Source organism: Mus musculus, chromosome 14 (genome assembly GCF_000001635.26).
Source record: "Mus musculus strain C57BL/6J chromosome 14, GRCm38.p6 C57BL/6J".
Classification (NCBI taxonomy): domain Eukaryota; kingdom Metazoa; phylum Chordata; class Mammalia; order Rodentia; family Muridae; genus Mus; species Mus musculus.
The window spans coordinates 57,576,290-57,594,795 of NC_000080.6; the positions used below are offsets into that span (position 1 = coordinate 57,576,290).

The 18,506-nt window shown below is 40.4% G+C and overlaps 1 protein-coding gene across 3 annotated transcripts in view; it reads right to left on the reverse strand.

The window, feature by feature from the left end:
* Positions 1-1,231: 1,231 nt before the first annotated feature.
* Xpo4 (exportin 4) overlaps positions 1,232-18,506 on the reverse strand; it is a 90,712-nt gene continuing 73,437 nt past the window's right edge. For 2 of the 3 annotated variants that reach the window (NM_020506.2, NM_001368697.1), the window contains 8 exons: positions 17,539-17,713; positions 14,497-14,790; positions 13,652-13,832; positions 11,664-11,782; positions 10,291-10,421; positions 9,578-9,695; positions 8,311-8,403; positions 1,232-6,179 (listed from right to left, as the gene is read on the reverse strand). In NM_020506.2, coding sequence (NP_065252.1) covers positions 5,982-6,179; positions 8,311-8,403; positions 9,578-9,695; positions 10,291-10,421; positions 11,664-11,782; positions 13,652-13,832; positions 14,497-14,790; positions 17,539-17,713 — 1,309 coding nt within the window. In that variant the 3' untranslated portion in view covers positions 1,232-5,981. The remainder of the gene's footprint in view (positions 6,180-8,310; positions 8,404-9,577; positions 9,696-10,290; positions 10,422-11,663; positions 11,783-13,651; positions 13,833-14,496; positions 14,791-17,538; positions 17,714-18,506) is intronic. The other variant, XM_030247900.1, reaches the window with a different exon arrangement.

Below are 18,506 nucleotides of genomic sequence, written 5' to 3' on the forward strand. Positions count from 1 at the left end.
TGCTTTCTGCTCGTGCATGAATACATGCCTGAAGTTAAATTGAAGTTCTGGATTACTGGTATGGGCAAAAGAGATTTCAAGAAAGCCTAGTACTGACTGTCATGTGTCACTTTTATGTAGATCTGTAACAAAAAGTTACAAGCTGAGCAAGAAAAATACAAAATGTACAGTTTGAGGAAAAAAGGACCATCAGGAAGTGTAGTAGAGCTAAGTTCAGTGTTCAACAACATATTTTAAAGAAAAGCCTAACGCCAGAAGGAATAAAGGAAGTGAGGACAAAACCACACCCAGCTAAACTTCCAACTCCTGCAGAGGAACCAGGGAGGCCACTGTGTGAAGCTGTGAAGGTGAAGCCTAGATTCCATTGGAGACACCAAGATGTTAATGTCAGAGCTGTGAGAAAGCTGCAGACCAGGTGTGAGCCAGAGGCAGACAGACAGAGGTGCTGCAACCAACAAAACTGAAAAGAGTTGGAGATCTGAAGAATGCTTTGAGATCAGACAAGGAGATGCAGAAACTGGAGTATGCCCAGCTGGTTTCTGTTCTCTTTTAGCCCAGTATTTCCTCCCTGTGTTCCATTTCCTCCCTTTTGGGATGATAATGTATATCCTGTGCGATTGATTGTATGTTGCAAGCATATGGTCTGCCTTTTGATTTTTCAGGGGATTATATTTAAGAGTTCTATGAGTCTCAAAAGAGACTTGGGACTTTTAAACAGTGTTGAAACTGTTAAAGACTATGGGACTTGAAGTTGGACTGAACACATTTTTGCTTATTATTATTGCTATAAGACTATAGGAGTCAGGTAGTGAAATGTGGTTGTTTGAATAGGAATGCCTCCCTCCCCCATAAGTTCATAGATTTGAACACTTGCACACCAGGGAGTAACACTATTTGAAAGGATTAGGAGGTGTGGCTTTGTTGGAGGAAGTGTATTATTTGGGGTGAGGTTTGAAGTTTCAAAAAACCAAGCCAGGCCTAGTGGTTCTCTTCCAGCTGCTTGCAGGGTGATCCAGATGTAGAGCTCTCAGCTCCTTCTCCAGCACCATGTCTGCCTGTATGCTGTCATGCTTCCCACTATGATGATAATGGACTGAACCTCTGAAACTGTAAGCCAGACCCAGTTAAGTGCTTTCTTTTGTAAGAGTTGCTCTGGTCACGGTGTCTCTCCACAGCAGTAGAACATTAAGACAATACCCATGAACAAATCACACATGGTCAAACCAAAAATGTAATAAAAATATTTAGTGAAAACATATTTTAACGCCCATAGATGGATTAAAAAATACAAATAAAGTTTTATCATTTTGATATTCAGGTTATAACTGGCTCTACACACAGCCTTGGTTTATTCCCTAAAATCATACTGCAGTTATCTTTTGAAAAATTAAATGCCTTCATTAGTTATATTAATAGAGGTAAATATTTAAACAGTATACACTCCCTGGGTCTCTTTTAACAAAAAAAACTTAAAAGTCTTAGTGTAAGTTTAAAATTTTAATATTTATAAATTTAAAAATGTTACACGTGCTGAATGATAGCAGTGCTGACATTCTGTGACCATTAAACCACAGCTCACGGCATAGAGCTTCTTTCTTTGTACAGAGAATAAGATCACAATACCAGGATTTGCAATGTGTCATAATTTCGTGGTAAAAGACACCACACGAGAAAACCTGGGCTCAGAGCACACTTGAGGTCAGATACCCCACCCCCACCCCCCCCAGTAGGTACATAGTGCAGATATCGTAAATTTCTTCAGGCTAGGGAAATCAGCCGCCAGAACACACCTGACAGCTCCTAATAGATAAGAGGCCTAAAGATGCAAACAGGACCAGAGATCCAAACCTTCCCACAACCGGGAAGTTCTGGGAACAGGTGAAGAGCAGGCCACAGTGGGTACAGGGAGCTGACTAGCGCCAGTCACACAACTCCCACTCAGGAGGGAATCATCACCACAGCTGAATATCTCAGTCTTTACAGAGACTTCCACATACACATCTATAGGACAGAAACTTCATCCATCTTCAAAACTAGCAAAAATGAATGTCCATTATTAATCGTCTAGTTTTACCTGAACCAAATATATTCTTTGGCTACATAGGTCATGGTTTCCCATTATAATCAACCAGGAACACTTCACAATTTTTATGCTTAAGGTAAAATGAAGTTCAACTTGAGCCATGGGCCTTTAAATCAACTTGAATTCAACAAGATGTTAAAATTGGACATTTTCCTTTCTAATTCTAGGAAGCCAAGTTTTAAAGAAATGCAGTGTTTTTAGAAAAAGTCAGAGAACATCCACTTATATTTTCAAATAATTTAAAATACTATTACATACCCAGTCATCTATGGTATTTGGTAGAAAATTATAATATTAAAAACATATCTAGCAGTATGGTGGCACACACCTTTAATCCCAGCATTCAGGAGGCAGGTGGACCTCTGAGTTTGAGGCCAGTTTGATCAATAGACTGAGTTCTAGGACAGCCAGGGTTACACAGAGAAACCCTGTCTCGAAAACCAACCAAACCAAACCTCCCTCATATCCGAATGAGTTCCATACTCTTTCTTAGAAAGAAAGAGTCCCTCTGTACAACACTGCAGTTCCTTCAGACTTGAAATGCTAAATGTTTTACTCAGAAAACAATATTGATAATGACTTGCAAGACAGAGCTAGGAAGGGCCAATGACAATCACCTCTGACAACAGAGATGGCAAACAAAATATATGTAAAAATATAACAAAGAAAAATATTTTTAGGGTTCAATCAACACTACCTATCCCTTAGGAAGCTCCAAGCTGAAATTATCAAAACTAAGAGCTAGCTTTCCTTCAGTATTTGAGGGATTCATACAAGTATTAACAGAAATAATTGACAGCTGAGTATATAGACTTGACTTCAAAAAGAGTGTTGAGTGGGGAAAAATTATAGATCTGTTTTTAAGTGAAATTGTGACAAAGAGTAGCAACCTCTCATCTGAACAGACTAAAATGATTATCATTAGATATTTTCCATACAATAAATTTGAAAATTTTAAGTTAAATTTAGGGAAAGAATTACAAAATGTCATTTCTATCCAACAAAAGCAATACAGTCAGGTTGACATAACGCAGTCTTCCACCAGAATCAGAGTTCGAAAAGGACACTGTCAAATATCCAAAGAGCCACCAACTCAACACAAGGACATTGTCAAATTACCCTTTCTTTCCAGAGACCTAAAGGGGCGATCGCAGGAGCTGCTACATTAGCACCAGTGTTAACAGACAACCTCCTGTGACTGTGCAGATGATTCAGTGATTGATTGTGCCCTGGGAAACAAATGACCAAAATCATAAACTGGGATAAGGTGAACAAAAGTGTGGAAAAATAAAGGCTAAAAGGTACTGTATGAACAAAAAACTTGAAAAAATCAAATACTTGACAGTGTCCATTTAACATGTATTTTTAAAAAGGGCACATAATTTTTTGTTTTAAAAACATTTTCCAGTAACTTAACAGTCAGTTTGAATTGGAAAAACTAGTTCATGAGCATGAAGTCAGTGGCCTCAATACCCACTTGGGCAAGAGCATCAAGAAAAAAGAAGTGGGACACTAATACAGTTCAGAAGTCCAAGGAGCGCTAGGAAACAAAGCAGAAAACAAAACTGGGCCAAAGATCAAACTTAACACTCAGTAAAGTGAACAAACACACAAATGCCCTGTAAGATCTGAGTGGGACAATTAAGTGGCATTCTCATTATCTAAAATACAGTGGGGTCTTTTTCCCTCATCTTGCCACTAATCAACATTCTGGTGATCATTTAAGCATTATTTGGTCCCATCTAAAATAAATCTTCCTTCCATCAACAGGGGTGTAACAGAATTGGAGTATATCATCCTAGGATCTTGTCAAATGTAATAAATATAGTTCTGTCTGAATACAAGTTATTATACACAGATAGATGCCTTGCCACTTACCAAAGCATCCTTCCCTACACATCTCTGCTTTGTCTTGGCCAGTGACCTATCTATTTAGTTGGATCTCAAAGCCTTCTGTCAAAAGGCCCACACCCTTCATACACACACAGGTACACAGAAACCACACCTGCTGAGGAAACACAGACATCAAGAACAATACAAAATATGAGTGATTGCTGCTGCAGATCAATTAAAGAGAAAAAAAACACCTAAAAACAACCTTTCTAAGTATTTAAAATACAAAGCATGTAGAATTATATTTCTTCTTTGCAGTAGAGATATTTTTTTCCATACATACTGTTACTAAATGGTGATCAACTTAGAAGAAAGGATTCTCAAAAATGTATGGCCCTAAGCTTCGCATCCTCGCACACCTAGCATCACAGGTATAGGATGTAATTTAGATGCTCTGCTTCTACAGTTACACAAAATTCCCAGAGCATCAGCTATTAAGATGCACGTGCTGTGCAGTTCAGGTAGGAGGACAGTACTTGACAGATGGTTTAGCAGGGAGTCGTCAAGAACAGCAGAGGAGCCTGCCCTTGCATGGCAGTCTCAGATGCACCTAGGTCAGAGGCCTCGAGCTGCCACTGCACTGTGTGACTGTGTCAGAGGCCTGCTGTTTATAAATGAGCTTTCATTTTCATAATTAAAGCTGACACAAAAATTAAGAGGAGCACGGGAGCATATAAAAATCCTGATTAGAAAAGCCAGAGGATCTAAAGAGAATTTTTCTTTTTCTTTTTTTAAAGATAGATCATACATTGTAACCCAGACTAGCCTGACCTTCATACTCAGCTTCCTAAATGCCAGGAATACAGGCATGCACCACCATGCCTAGCTAAAGTTAAATGTTTAAGTCTTTGAGATTGAGTTAGTGTGGCTCCTGTGACACGAGGATAGCGCCCACTTCAGCATAATTATTGCCCCTGATGCCCCAATGTGCAATAGTCTGTGTGAATTAGTCATTCACACCCATTAAAAAGTTATTGCTTAAGCAAGCCATTCAGAGTAGATACAGGCTGTGTGGCTGGACAGAAACACACTGAGAAAGACAACCACGCTGGGATGCTCTTCCACTCACTGATAAACATAAATACATAATCAAAGGGGCAAGAGGATCATAGCAGCTAATACCCAAAGCCAACTCTTAAGTGTCAAGACTTAATTTCTCTCTAAAACAAATCTGGTTTGTCTTTTCCTCTTAAAATTAAGGCAATGAAATGGCTACAGTTCCTAAAGTCATCTTTACGGAACGAAAATATACACGTATTTTCCTCAAGTTCAGGCATCACAGTCTGATTAGAAACCTGAAATAATTACACAAAACCTGCAACAGTGAGGCTGAAAGGGAAGGAAAGGGAGGAAGTGGGGAGAGGGAGGACTATGAAACCAACAAACACTTGTAAGGATCTTCTTCCTGCGTAATTATAATCACCGAAGGGGGGAAATGTTGGAAAGCACAAAACCTGTTACATGGTTTCAGCATCTCTTGTATTGAATTAAAACTTTTAGGGTAATGAAAGGAAGGAGCTTATTAAAATGGTTACTCTAGAGTCCAACAACCAAATATGCTAATGATGCACAGTAGGGCCCAAGAATCCCTCCTACAATCAGCTCCTCAGATGACGAGGGATCCATGGACATTTTGAAAACTAATGCCGAGAACATACCAACTTTGGATAGCCACCTATGCTTTGACAAAAGGGGAAAAGGCACTGAATATGAATTTCATGGTGCCCATATCTGTTTGCACATATATGGAATTGCATTTTGAAAAATATAAATCACCATTCAGAATCTAGAAGACAAGTATACGGCAGATGATGGCTAACACCTAATGACGAAGCTGATTTCAAGTTGACCTCTCCTGTTTCACGGAACTCCACATCAAAGTCTCAGGCTTTCCAAATCCAAAATGGTCAAACGAACTGAGGAACAGGACAAGACTCAAGTCAACTTTCAGCAATTCAGTGCACTTTGCAGAAAGGATCTAAGTTAAGCTTATAGCTCTGTTTGTTTATTTTACACAAAGGAGACCACCAACATTTGCCATAAATTCTTCTAAACTCTTTAGGAAGGCCATCTTCTGCTTCCGGTCCAGGGCAGGAGGAGTGCTGCTCGCTGTGAGCTTGTTGAAGGCATCTGCTAATCTCTGGTAAATGACTGGGTCTTGTTGACTTGACAGTAATGTCTCAACCAGTTCAGAATATTCAGCCTGCAGAAGAAACAAGGCAGCCATAACAATGTTTTCTTTGGCGGATCCTAGCAGGAATGTGGGGTTGGTGCTGAGGCAGGGCAGACAAAAACTCTTTCCAACAGTTCAGTGTTTAGGTCTTGTTCTCACCTTATCTATGCGCTAATTAATTTAATATGTATGCTACTATGAGATTGACACTATTAATATTCCCATTTTACAGATAAAGACTCTACCAGATTGAGTAATATACTGAAAAATCACATGAGTACAGACATTCTGGCTCCAGACCCACATGGTCCCAGCTTTGCGGCCTTGCGTCATATACATTTGTTCATAACTCCTGTGCTTGGAATGTTAAGGTGAACAGTTCTCTAGTGGCAAATACACTGTTCTCCCAGTTCTGAGGGCAGCAGAAGCGTGGAGAAGGGTTGAGAGCTCTCTCAAAGTAGAGGCAGAACACTTTGAAAATCCCAAGCCAGCAATGTAGCAGTGGCTTTGGATAATGCAGTGGTGGCATCTTCTATTTTTATTAACCACTCTCATAACACTAGTAAACAGGTGAGTGTGCAGAGGCTTAAGGGAAAGTGACCTAGAACAGAGAAGCACTATGGAAAAAGCTAGTCTGCCATTAAATTTTCATGAGCTTCTCAGAACATCACAACATCCAAATGAGAAAATCAGATATAATATAGAGCAAAGAGAGGTAGGGTATAGTTTCCCAATCCCCATCCCACTGTCTACAACACAGAGCCAGAGGGGCTGCCTGAACCACCCTGTGCAAAGGACAGGCCTGCTCGGAAGGCCAGCATAAGCTTAGATAACCTTCTGACTGTTACGAAACAGTACTGCTTCTGGGCCAGGCAGCAGGAATCACACTAGCTGTTCTAAAGTGCCCACTCTCTTTTTTCTGTCTTTCAAAAAAACAAAACAAAACAAACAAACAGCTGGGTGGTGGCGCACGCCTTTAATCCCAGCACTTGGGAGGCAGAGGCAGGCAGATTTCTGAGTTCGAGGCCAGCCTGGTCTACAAAGTGAGTTCCAGGACAGCCAGAGCTACACAGAGAAACCCTGTCTCAAAAAACCAAAACCAAACAAACAAACAACCCCCCCCAAACAAACAAACCAAACCAAAACCCTCAAACCATTTTTGACATTTACTTATGGGTATGTGTTATAGGTGTTTGGAGTTGGTCCTTGTGTGTGTGTGTGTGTGCAAAAAAAACCTTGCATAGTTGGCACCTTCCCTCCACCATGGACACAGGACTAAGGATTGAACTCAAGTCATCAGGCTTGGTGACAGTACCTAAAGCATCCTTTGAGCCACCCTCTCAGGCCCATGGTGCCTTAGTAACCAAATGGACAGAAAAGGAAAAGGAACACACAGCTGAAAGGAGGAATACTCATAAGTAGTTGCCGCAAGAGCACAGCACGCACTTCCGGCCTGGGGGACCTGTTACATTAGTCCCATAGCAATGATGTTTTAGGATCTTTAAGGTTCAACAACAACAACAACAACAACAACAACAAAATAATAACACTGTCTAGGAGAAGGGGGCTTTGTGAGTTAGGATCTGAAAACCCTACTTTGAGGAGAGCAAAGCTTCTCCAACCTATCACTTGGGCATACTAAGGTATGAGGGGAAAATTAAGCCACACACTTCCCCAATTTGTTCTTTTATATACTTGATAGGCAGTTTTTCAGAATTAGGAGGCTAGTGTGCTTCTGTTACATTAATCCCATAGCAATGATGTTTTAGGATCTTTAAGGTTCAACAACAACAAAACCACATTGTTTCCAAATCACTAAATAAAATAATACTCTGATCTTTACATTCTATGAAGGCAAATCTGCTCCCAATCTGATTCACCTGCCACTCTATGAAATCTGAATTCCTCAAAGATACCACTCACTCTCTCGTGTACACACACGGGGCTCCTAGCATAAGTGATTAAAGCCAAGCTTTTGAGTGAGAACGGCATCAGAGAATGGCTCCTAACAGAGACGGGATCTTTTGATCTGACAAACAGATTGCCTATAAATATAAAACATAAGCCTAGAGCACATGAGGAAGCTAAGAAACGTCCCTGGGGTCATGGGCTTAGGTGTCCCTGAATCCACAAGTGCTGGTGTGCAAAGGGGGTGCAATACCTGGTGCAAACACACCAATGTGTAGAATGCTTCGCCTGCTGCAGTGGTCATCTCCGTGTTGTGCTTTTGCAAGACCAGCATATCAAAAACCAGCTGAAAGTACATAATGAGATACATCCATAAAATACAGAATAATAATTTATTTTTAAAGACATTTTATTTATATGAGTACACTGTAGCTGTCTTCAGACGCACCAGAAGAGGGCATCAGACCTCATTACAGATGGTTGTGAGTCACCATGTGATTGCTGGGAATTGAACTCAGGACCTCTGGAAGAGCAGTCAATGCTCTTAACCACTGAGCTATCTCTTCAGCCCCAGAGTAATTATTTAAATCTCTAGTCCCTTTCTGGTCTGAAACAAGGATCGGGGTTATAGTCGATTTCTTACATTAACACATCAATTATTAAATCATTTTTTTAATCCATGAAAAACACACAGATGTTATTTTCTGTGTAATCTAAATTAAAAATATCAAATTCCTCGTAATATTTATAGCATCATTCAAGGATACAAAATGGGCTAGGCAGTAGTGGGGCACAACTTTAATCCTAGCACTCAGGAGGCAAGTGGAAGTCTATGAGTTCAAGGCCAGACTGGTCTATAGAGTTCTAGGATAGTCAGGGCTACAGAGAAACCCTGCCTTAAAACAAAACAAAACAAACAAACAAAAAGCCAAAACAGAAGTGGAAGAGAACAGGGGATTGGTCTGCACACACCTTTAATCTCAGCACTTAGGAGGCAGAGGGAAGCAAATCTGAGTTAAGAGGCCAGCATGGTCCACAAAGCAAGTCCCATAACAGGCAAAGATGCACCGAGAAACCCTGCCTCAAAAAGCCACACACAACTACAAAAAACAGTGAATAAAGTATTTTCTCTTCTCTAACAGAATGCAAGTACATTTTCATTTGACTCAAGAGTTTCATGGGTTTGGCAAGATAGCTCAGGGGCTAAAAGCACTGGCTGCCCTTCCAAAGGACCTGATTCTATCTCCAGCATCCACACAGTAGTTCACAACTGTCTGTAAATCCAGATCCAGGGTGGGTCTAATGACCTTTTCTGATTTCCACAGGCATCAGACACTCATGTGATACAAAGACACGCATCCAGACAAACACCCATATACCGATAAATTAAAAAGCTCCCTCGTATTCTATAACTGAGCCTAGACTGAGCCGCAGCTTCCTGGTTAGTTGGCATGCAGGCAAGTACTTAACTCAGCCTGGTTAAGTAGACAAATCTCCCACTTATCCACCAAGCATCTTACCTTAAGGAAGTGTCGTGTTGCTAGAAAAAGTGGTGAATCCGTTTCTTGTGCTTTAGCACATTGTTCAGCTAATGGTGTCAAGGCCTCGAGACAAAGCTGGCATACTTCTGAACTCATTCTGAACACAATGGTCAAAGATCGAACTATATCACATATACCTGACTTTAAAGAATACCAAAAAAAAAAAAAAAAAAAATGACAGCTATATTATACATAGGACTTTTTGTAGCTAGGAATACAGATGATAGGGGGTAGGCCAGATTGCAGTGTCTCCACTGAGTTAGAAAAGAAGTATTTCCACACAAGATGGCCTCTGAGAGTTTGCAGGTCCAGTAATAACTAGCTTGTTTCTGCAGATGAGATTATACAAATGATGACATTATAATGTCAGCAAGTTAAGAATAGAGAACCAACTGCAATGCATCACACGACCTAACGAAGGAATGACCAGAGGGCCAGGTACTAGATGTATGAAAAGAAACAGCACCAGGTAGGCTTAGGACCAGTCTAATTTACAGAGTGAATTTCAGGACAACCAAGCTACACAGAGAAAGCCTGACTCAAAAATAAAAAAAATTTAAAAAAAGAAGAGAAAAAAAAAAAAAAAAAAGGAAAAGAATTAAAGCAGTTACAAATTGAGCTATAAAAGAAAAACAATCATTTTAAAAACAAAAACCTCCCTCCCCTAATAACAATGTTCATTTAAAGGATACGATGTCATCCCTAGTTCTAGGGAGTACATCAGACTCTTAAACAGATCCTCAGGAAGCTGCGGTATCTTTTCAGGAAAAATCTCACAAATAAATGTGATCAGTTTGTAATATTGATTACAAAGGGTTGGAAACTGAAAAAGAAATATTAAATATTTTTGTTTAATACTGTCTCATAAAACAAAAAACTAACAAGCTCATAACCAGTATAACAATTTTCAAGATGTATACAAAATATAGAAAACATCAAGACCTGCAGAAATGTAAAATACATTACAGTAAAGGGAATCTTTCAGTAGCTGTTAATGAAAAAAATACATAGTAGAAAGAATTCTCTTCCTAGAGGCTAATGGGAGATACAGAAAAGTCCTGGTATTCTATGCTGACACTGAACAAATAAACAAAGCAGTCTAACAACTAAATGATCTGGGGAACAAAGGCTTTGGTTATGTGTATTCCCACTTAAGTGTGTTAGAAAATATGTTAAACTGATAAACGATATTCATAAAGTAGAGTTGTCAGTCCTTTTCCATCTTTCTACTTGGACAACCCTGAAGAACTGAAGGCAAGCAGGCAATCTAGTCTAACCACAGAGAAAGTGTGCACCAAATGTTTACAATGGCTGACTTAGTAGAATGGAAGAACACTAAAAGCAAACCAGTATACAAAGCTGAGTTAAGTCTCCCATCCTAAGAGTAGTTACAAAAACTCTTGGTTCATGGGTTGGCAGGCATTGCCCAATAGACATTCCTCAGGGAGGAAAGGGCATAGCATAGCCTAAAGTTACCCCTAAGTCTTTTGTCTCCATCTCCCGCCAACTACCTCTGTCCCCCCCACCCTATCAGATCCAGTTAGTGCACATGTGCACAGGATACATTTATAGACACACACACCCTTCTCCTCCTTCTAGCCTTAGCCTTCTGTGATAATGTGTATCACACAACCTCCTCTCCCCCAGAGTGTTTCTGGACTGAGGAAAATGCAACTGCAGTGCCACCTACCTTACACTAACTAACGATAGAACCAAGGCACAATACAGCCGTAATGTGCAAAAAACCCCCCCCCAAAAAAAATCACTTGCATTTACCTTGGTTTCTGCTATCACATTTCTACATGGAAGGGCTTGGAAAAAGTGTGGCTTTCCAAATCGCTGGCTCCTTTGGCCAAGAATGAAGTTTACAAACAATGACAAATTTGAAGAGAGTTAAAACTGCTAGCAGAACTGTTTTCTTGTGGTAGTCCCTGATAAAATAAGTTACTAACTATCTGCACACACAGGACTAGGGCTTGTGTACTAAGAGGTAAGCACAGTTGACTGTAGTAGAAATATAGAAATAGAAATGTTAATATTCTTATGTTCATATTATTTTAATTACCTTCAAAAGATCTTGTGACATTAAGGGCAGAATTAGGTTTACTCCATATAAAACGACATCAGCTGCCGATACAGATCTGCCTGCTGCTTGTCCTGGCTCATGTCCTCTAAACACTTCATCTATCAAAATAAAAAGCATACTTGTGCAGTCGTAACTTACATCTCCAAAGCTAATATTTCCTTATGACAACATGAATAGAGTCAAGTTTAAAGACCCAAGAAGTCCATTAATGGATAATCAGGGAAATCTGATACTCCCAGCCCACACTGTCCTTTTGTACTATAGTTGGAGAATCTGAGTACCCGATACAATAACAGTGTGTAAGTACGGGCAAAAGACATTCTTGAAATCAAAGTTAACATTAGTGTCTTACTTCAGTACCCCCCAGCTAATTTGGATAATCCTATGAATCTAACAGGGTGGACAGTGAACAAGAAAAATGAATCAACAAAGTCAACAGGGCAAGAATAATTCTAAAGAACTGGACAAGTGACTAATGTAGGCTGCTATGGTACCAGCTTAGAGAACCTCGACAGAAAGAAAAAAAAAATCTCCGACCATGAATGCACAATACAAGGCAATACTAGATACAAGGTTTTCGTTTATAAAATAACCCACTTCTATCAGGTTTGAAGATAAAGTTAGCAGGTTGTTAAAGCTAACTAGTGAGGGTAGAGACTTTGAAAACCTTGCACTGAAGGCAAGGGTAAGCATTTAAAGGCACTGGGGAGAAAGAGCCCCTCAGCCTCTTGTGTTGGGACAGCAGCTACACTTCTTTCTGCCTGTTACTCTGAGAACAGATCTGCAGAACAAACAAGGAAGTCCGGCAGTAGCATGTGAAGGAAGCAGAGATAAGCTGCGCTAATGAGTTCTACTGACTGACCAACCTCTTGTCTGTAAGTATAGTTATTTTTAAAAATAATGTATTTGTTTTTATTTCATTTGCATTCATGTTTCGCCTGCATGTGTATCTATGTGAAGGTGTCAGATCTCCTGAGTTACAGGCAGTGATGAGCTGCCATATGGGTGCTGGAGATTGAACCCGGATCCTCCGTCAAAGAACAGACAGTGTTCTTAATGGCTGAGTCATCTCTCCAGCCCTGTGGGACCCTAATGGCCCAGTGTTATGGAGGAAAGATCCAGGGAGCTCCAACCCCAGATACCTTAAACATGAGGACTGCAGGAATTGACTGTCAAGTCTAAAGTCCAGTACTTCCTACTCCATTGGATTTTCCATGCTATATCCATAAGATGCTGAGTTTGATTGGGCAATCATCTCAGAAGACACAGAAAAGCCAATGAAATACCCTTCTAAAGCAATGCTCCTCAATGCTTTGACTCTTTGATACAGTTCTTCATGTTATGGCTACCCCCAACCAAAGAATTATTTCATTGCTACATCATAACTGCAATTTTGATTACTGTTATTAATTACAATGCAGCAGATATGCAGGGTAGCTGCTAAAGAAGACTCAATGCCCTGACTGAAAACGGCTGCTCTAGAGACCAGGGCCTAGAGACACATACAGAGATTTGAATGTGAACTCAAACGTACTAGCTACAAGCATGTGGGTGAGTAAGCCAACCAGTCTATGCTGGTCCCTCATCAGTAAAGTGAGAGCGGCAATGAAACCTGCTGCATGGCCTTGTGGGAATAGCAGCAGTTGGCATTTATCAAGAACTATATAACTAAGGAGAAAACGGAGGCAGACGCCAATTTTCTTTTAGATAAAAGATGTGTGTGATAGTTGCAGAATAAATTGATTTTTTATATTAAAAAAGAAAACAACAAATACGAAGTTGATATTCACATTTCAAAAGTAGACAAGAGAAAGGTCTTCATCTCTACCTTCACTTCAGCTAAAGAAATTTACTTCCATTTGTTTGGAAAAATGATCTTCCTCACGGGATTTTACTGGAAGAAAATAACCTGTAGTTTTAAGAAAAACAATAACAACAAAGGAAGGGATCACTGCAAGAGACTTTACCTGTGTCACTAAAGTCGATGAACTCCTTTGAGAGAAGGTTAGTGAGAAGCTCCATGATGAGAAGCAGGTCTTGGTACTGCTCTTCCTCCGCCGTGACGTCTATCCTTTGCCGCCCTAAGTTATTCTTAGAATACACTTGTAACAAAGTAAGGCAGGCTTCGTATAAATGCATAGCTTTGGACTGTAAGAAAACATGAGGAGTGGTATTACTTGGTAGGATCTAGTAGATGAGTCAAAGTGTGAATCTACTCAAGTTACAACAGTGTTACTATTAACAACACAAAGGGTTAGAGTTGGCAAACGATGCCCAGTGCTGCTGCACGGTTAGGATCCTACACAAGGGGGAGGAGACGAGAGCCCTTCTGGCCTGCTTGGCTTGGTAAGCTGTAGGGTCAGTAAGTCCTTGTCTCAGAAAGGAAGGTAGAGACCCACCCTTGACTTCTAGCATGCACACATGCACACACACACACACACTGCCATCAACAATGATAAAAGGAGCTGGACATGGTGGCATACACCTTTAATCTCAGCTCTTGAAAAGGGAGAGGCAGATGGAGCTCTGTGAGTTTGAGGACAACCTTGTCTACACAGGGAGATCCTATCACAAAACCAAAACAAAAAAAGCTCCAACAACAAGAAAACAATTAAAGATCAATAATAAAAGTATACTTATAATACAGCTATATTTAACATATTAGTCTTCCTATAACACTAACATTTTGAAGTAAGAATTATATTCATTCAGCTTGACTATCTTGGAGAAACATAACTATGCATTAAATATGAAGAAAAGAATGGAACATCATTGCTTCAGAGATTTGTAATCCTGACAGAATAAAACTTACCTCTCCAAGATAGCATATTTGTTTATGTGCAACTTCAACAAAAACTTCTATAATGAGATTGACAGTTTCTGGAGTATTTTTGTAAACTTCCATTAAACCAATGCAATTGTTAAGGAAGTCCATTAAAAAATTAAAAAGGATGGCTACATTGTCGATCTGGGTGGCCTCAGCAATGCCACACAGGGCCTCCAATGTGGCAGTGATCTCCTGCTTGACTTCCTCCTGCTGACACATCTGCTGAAAGTTCTCTTGGTTGATCACTCTCAGGAACCTCTGCTGAAGAGGCTGCAGAACCTGCGGAGGCATCACAGAGTAAACTTCCCACTTGGATGACTATGTTCCCCAAAATACTCTCACTGGGGCAGAAGGAGCACACAAAACAAGGACTATTTGAACCAGTAAGCTCTTTATCCCTTAAATCTTTGACACAGGGTCTTGCTAGGTAGAACAGGCTGGTCTCAATTGCTCAGGAATCCTATCTCTGACCCCTACAAGCAGGAATGACAGGTTTGAGATATGTTGTCCATACTGAGGATCATCATAGTGTGTGCTATACACAAAGAAACGACACCCAAGTCACAAAATATGGCTCTTTTGATCCCATTCTAAGTTCTTTTTGGGGTTGGGGGATTTTATTATTCTCTCATAATTCTTTCTAGTTTTACTGTACATGTATGTGTATTGGCATTAGGTATCCACTTTATTGAGGTAAGGTATTTGCTGAATCTAGAGCTTGCTAATTTGGTCAGTCTAGGTACCAGTTTGCCCTGGGGATACTCTGTCTGTCTTAAAAGTGTTGGGGTTTTAAGTGAACCTTCACACACACCCAGCTTTTTATGCAATGCTGAATGTCTGAACCTTCATCCTCCTACTCCTGGGACAAGTGCTTTACCCACTTAGCCATCTCTCCATCCAGCCCCCTACTTGATTTTTTAATAGTTTCACTATGCATCCCTGACTAGCTTCCAATTGGTGTTTGAATCCTCTTGCCTCTGCTTCATAAAGGGGTGTGTGTATGTGTTTTTCCAGGTGATTGGCCAAAGAATTATAAAAATGAAAAAAAAAATCAGAACTACTCAATAGGGAATCATCAAAGTTTTTCTCCATCAAGGGTCAGAGAGTAAGTACTGTATACCGTGCACTTCAGCAGTGCTATATGAACACAGTGATAACTCAGTGAAGGCTTATCTATAAGCACAGCAACCATGTTGGGTCTGTGAGCCAGTTTGTCAATTTCTATTGTAATACAGTTAAATTATAAAGCCCTTGTCTGGTCCTCCCCTTCCCCCATAATTCTTGGCACAGAACACAACTTCAGATAATCAGTCCTGCTCCGGGTGTTAAGAGTATTTCTAGGGCTGAAGAAATGTCTTAAGTTGGTAAAGTACTCGCTACATGTGGTAGTTAGAGTAAGAATAGACCCCATAGGCTCATATTTAAATACTCGGTTCCTAGTTGGTGGAACTTTTTGTTAAGAATTAGAAGGTGTAGCCTTGTTGGAAGAGGTAAGTCATCTTTCCTAATTAGTTTCTCTCTGCCTCATGGTTGTTGTTTCAACATGTAAGCTATTGCTCCAGTGCCATGTTTGCCTGCCTACTGCCATGTTCTCTGCCTCCATGGTTAGAGGCATTCTCTGAAACTGTAAGCAAGCCCAGAATCAAACTCTTTATTTTATAAGTTGCCTTGGGCATGGTGTGTTTTCATAGTAATAGAACGGAAAACCAACCAAGTCACTACATAAAGTGTTCAACCTGAGTTCACACCCCAGCACTCATGAATAAGCGGACTGCCCATAATCCCAGTGCAGGGAAACAGAGACAAGATGAGCCCTGGGGTTGCTGAACTCAGAGTTTCATATACAGTGAGAAACCTTATCTCAAAAATTAGTGATGAGACAAACTGACAAAAATGACTATGGTCAATTTCTGGATATGTGCTTATATTTGTATGTGGTAGGTATATTCACATGCATGCAGGTGCTCACAGAAACAGAGGTATCAGGCCTCCTATACCTGGAGTTACAGGGAAGCTGAGAGCCACCCAAAGTGGATACTAGGAGACGAACTTGTGTACTCAAGAAGAGTAGCTTGTGTTCTCAACCACCAATCATTTCTCTGGACCCCGGCAGCACAGGGGGATTTAAAAGTCAGCCTGTTTTAGCTTAGCTATAAAAACATAAATGACTGCCTGCTGTGTACCCTTAACTTTACAGGAATTAACAACACTCTAGACAAAAGGATCAGAGGCCAGACCTCTACATATACATTTGATTTAGGAAATAAATTATCACAGAAGGTGCCCAAACTATGGTTGAATTAGAAGCTCAGAAAGTGACCTCATTTGAGCAAAGCTGATTGAGATAAAGTAAATCAGAATTTGGTCATAATGAAGTGTGTTCCACTCCAGTACAGTCAATATGGTATACACTGAGAAATCTGCATGCAGAGTACACAGAGAACCTGTGAACAACAGAAATGCCAAAGGTTGTCACTCACTACCAAAAGCCACAGACTCGTCTTTGTAGATCTTAAAAAGAACTCTATGAACACCTTCTTTGGACACACAGGTAGCCTCCTAAATTCAAGGCAGCGACAATCTGTTGCTGAGGCCACAATGGTAAGAGAAGTGCCAGGAAACAAAATGCACTTTAATTTTCATCTTTTCAAGACAGAGCATGTCTGTGGTTCTTCCTGTCACAGTTTCTTTCACTTTTGGGGACAGACTGACAACAAGGCCTTGGCAAGCTAAGGCAAGTGCTCTAGCTCCTTGCTATCCACCATGCTCTTCGAATTTGAAAAGGACACACCAATTCATGCTCGCATCTGGCTTGGGAAAATGCACCTGAAACACAGAAACCATTACTAATAGTCAATGTGTCAGACAAGTAGGGCCGAATAAGCCTTGAGACAGTACTTATCACATAAGCTTCCAATGGTGGATGAGGGGGAAGAATGTAAGGAAAGCTACTGCTGAAGGGTTTGCTTCCAGACTCTTCTAATATCTGTAAGGTGAAAGAAGAACTAAAAGAGAAGCAACTTTTACCTCAGTCCAATACTGCTGCTTGGTTTCTGTGTCCATATGTGCAAAGCCTCCTAAGACCAGAGCCTTCATCAGTGTCCTCTGCACTGGACTGGACAGGAAGTTAAGAGGTGGGCTTCGGCTTGCAAACTGCTTTGCTAGGTTCCACCAGTTTTCACACTGAATTACTAAGTTTGCCCTTTAGGTAGAAGTAATAAAACATAAGTTATATTATGTTCACTACATATATATGTGTATGTGTATGTACACACACACACACACATATATATATATATATACACTAAAAAAATAAAAACTGGACAGGGCCAGAGAGATGGCACAATGGTTAAAGGTGACTACTACCAAGGACCTGGGTTCAGTTCCTAGCACCCACGTGGCAGTTCACAACAACCTATAACTCCAGTTTCTGGGGATCAGTTTTCTCTCCAGCCATTTGCAGACACATGGTGCATGTGAACTCATGCAGGCAACTCACACAATAAAAGGAAAGGAGGGTTGAGGGTACATGGCATTGAGATTTAACATCTGCTAAGGCGGCAAGACCTTTCTATGTTACTGAGGTTGACCACATTCTTGCAACCTTCCTTCTTCAGCCTCCTTAGTACTACTGAGAATATGGGTATGACTGGATGTAATTCTTAAATTTGTTTGTGTGTGGATATTTGAGTCCATTTGTGACACATGCACAGATGTCTGCAGTAGCCAGAAGACAAAACCAGATCCTCTTGAGCTGGAGTTACAGGCAGCTGTGAGCCACTCTGTGGATTCTGGGAAACAAACATTGGTCCTCTTAACTCCTGAGGGACCAGTTCTGTCCCTCTGAATGTAAATTAAAAAAAAAAAAAGATTTATTTATTATTATATGTAAGTACACTGTAGCTGACTTCAGATGCACCAGAAGAGGGCATCAGATCTCATTACGGGTGGTTGTGAGCTACCATGTGGTTGCTGGGAATTGAACTCAGGACCTT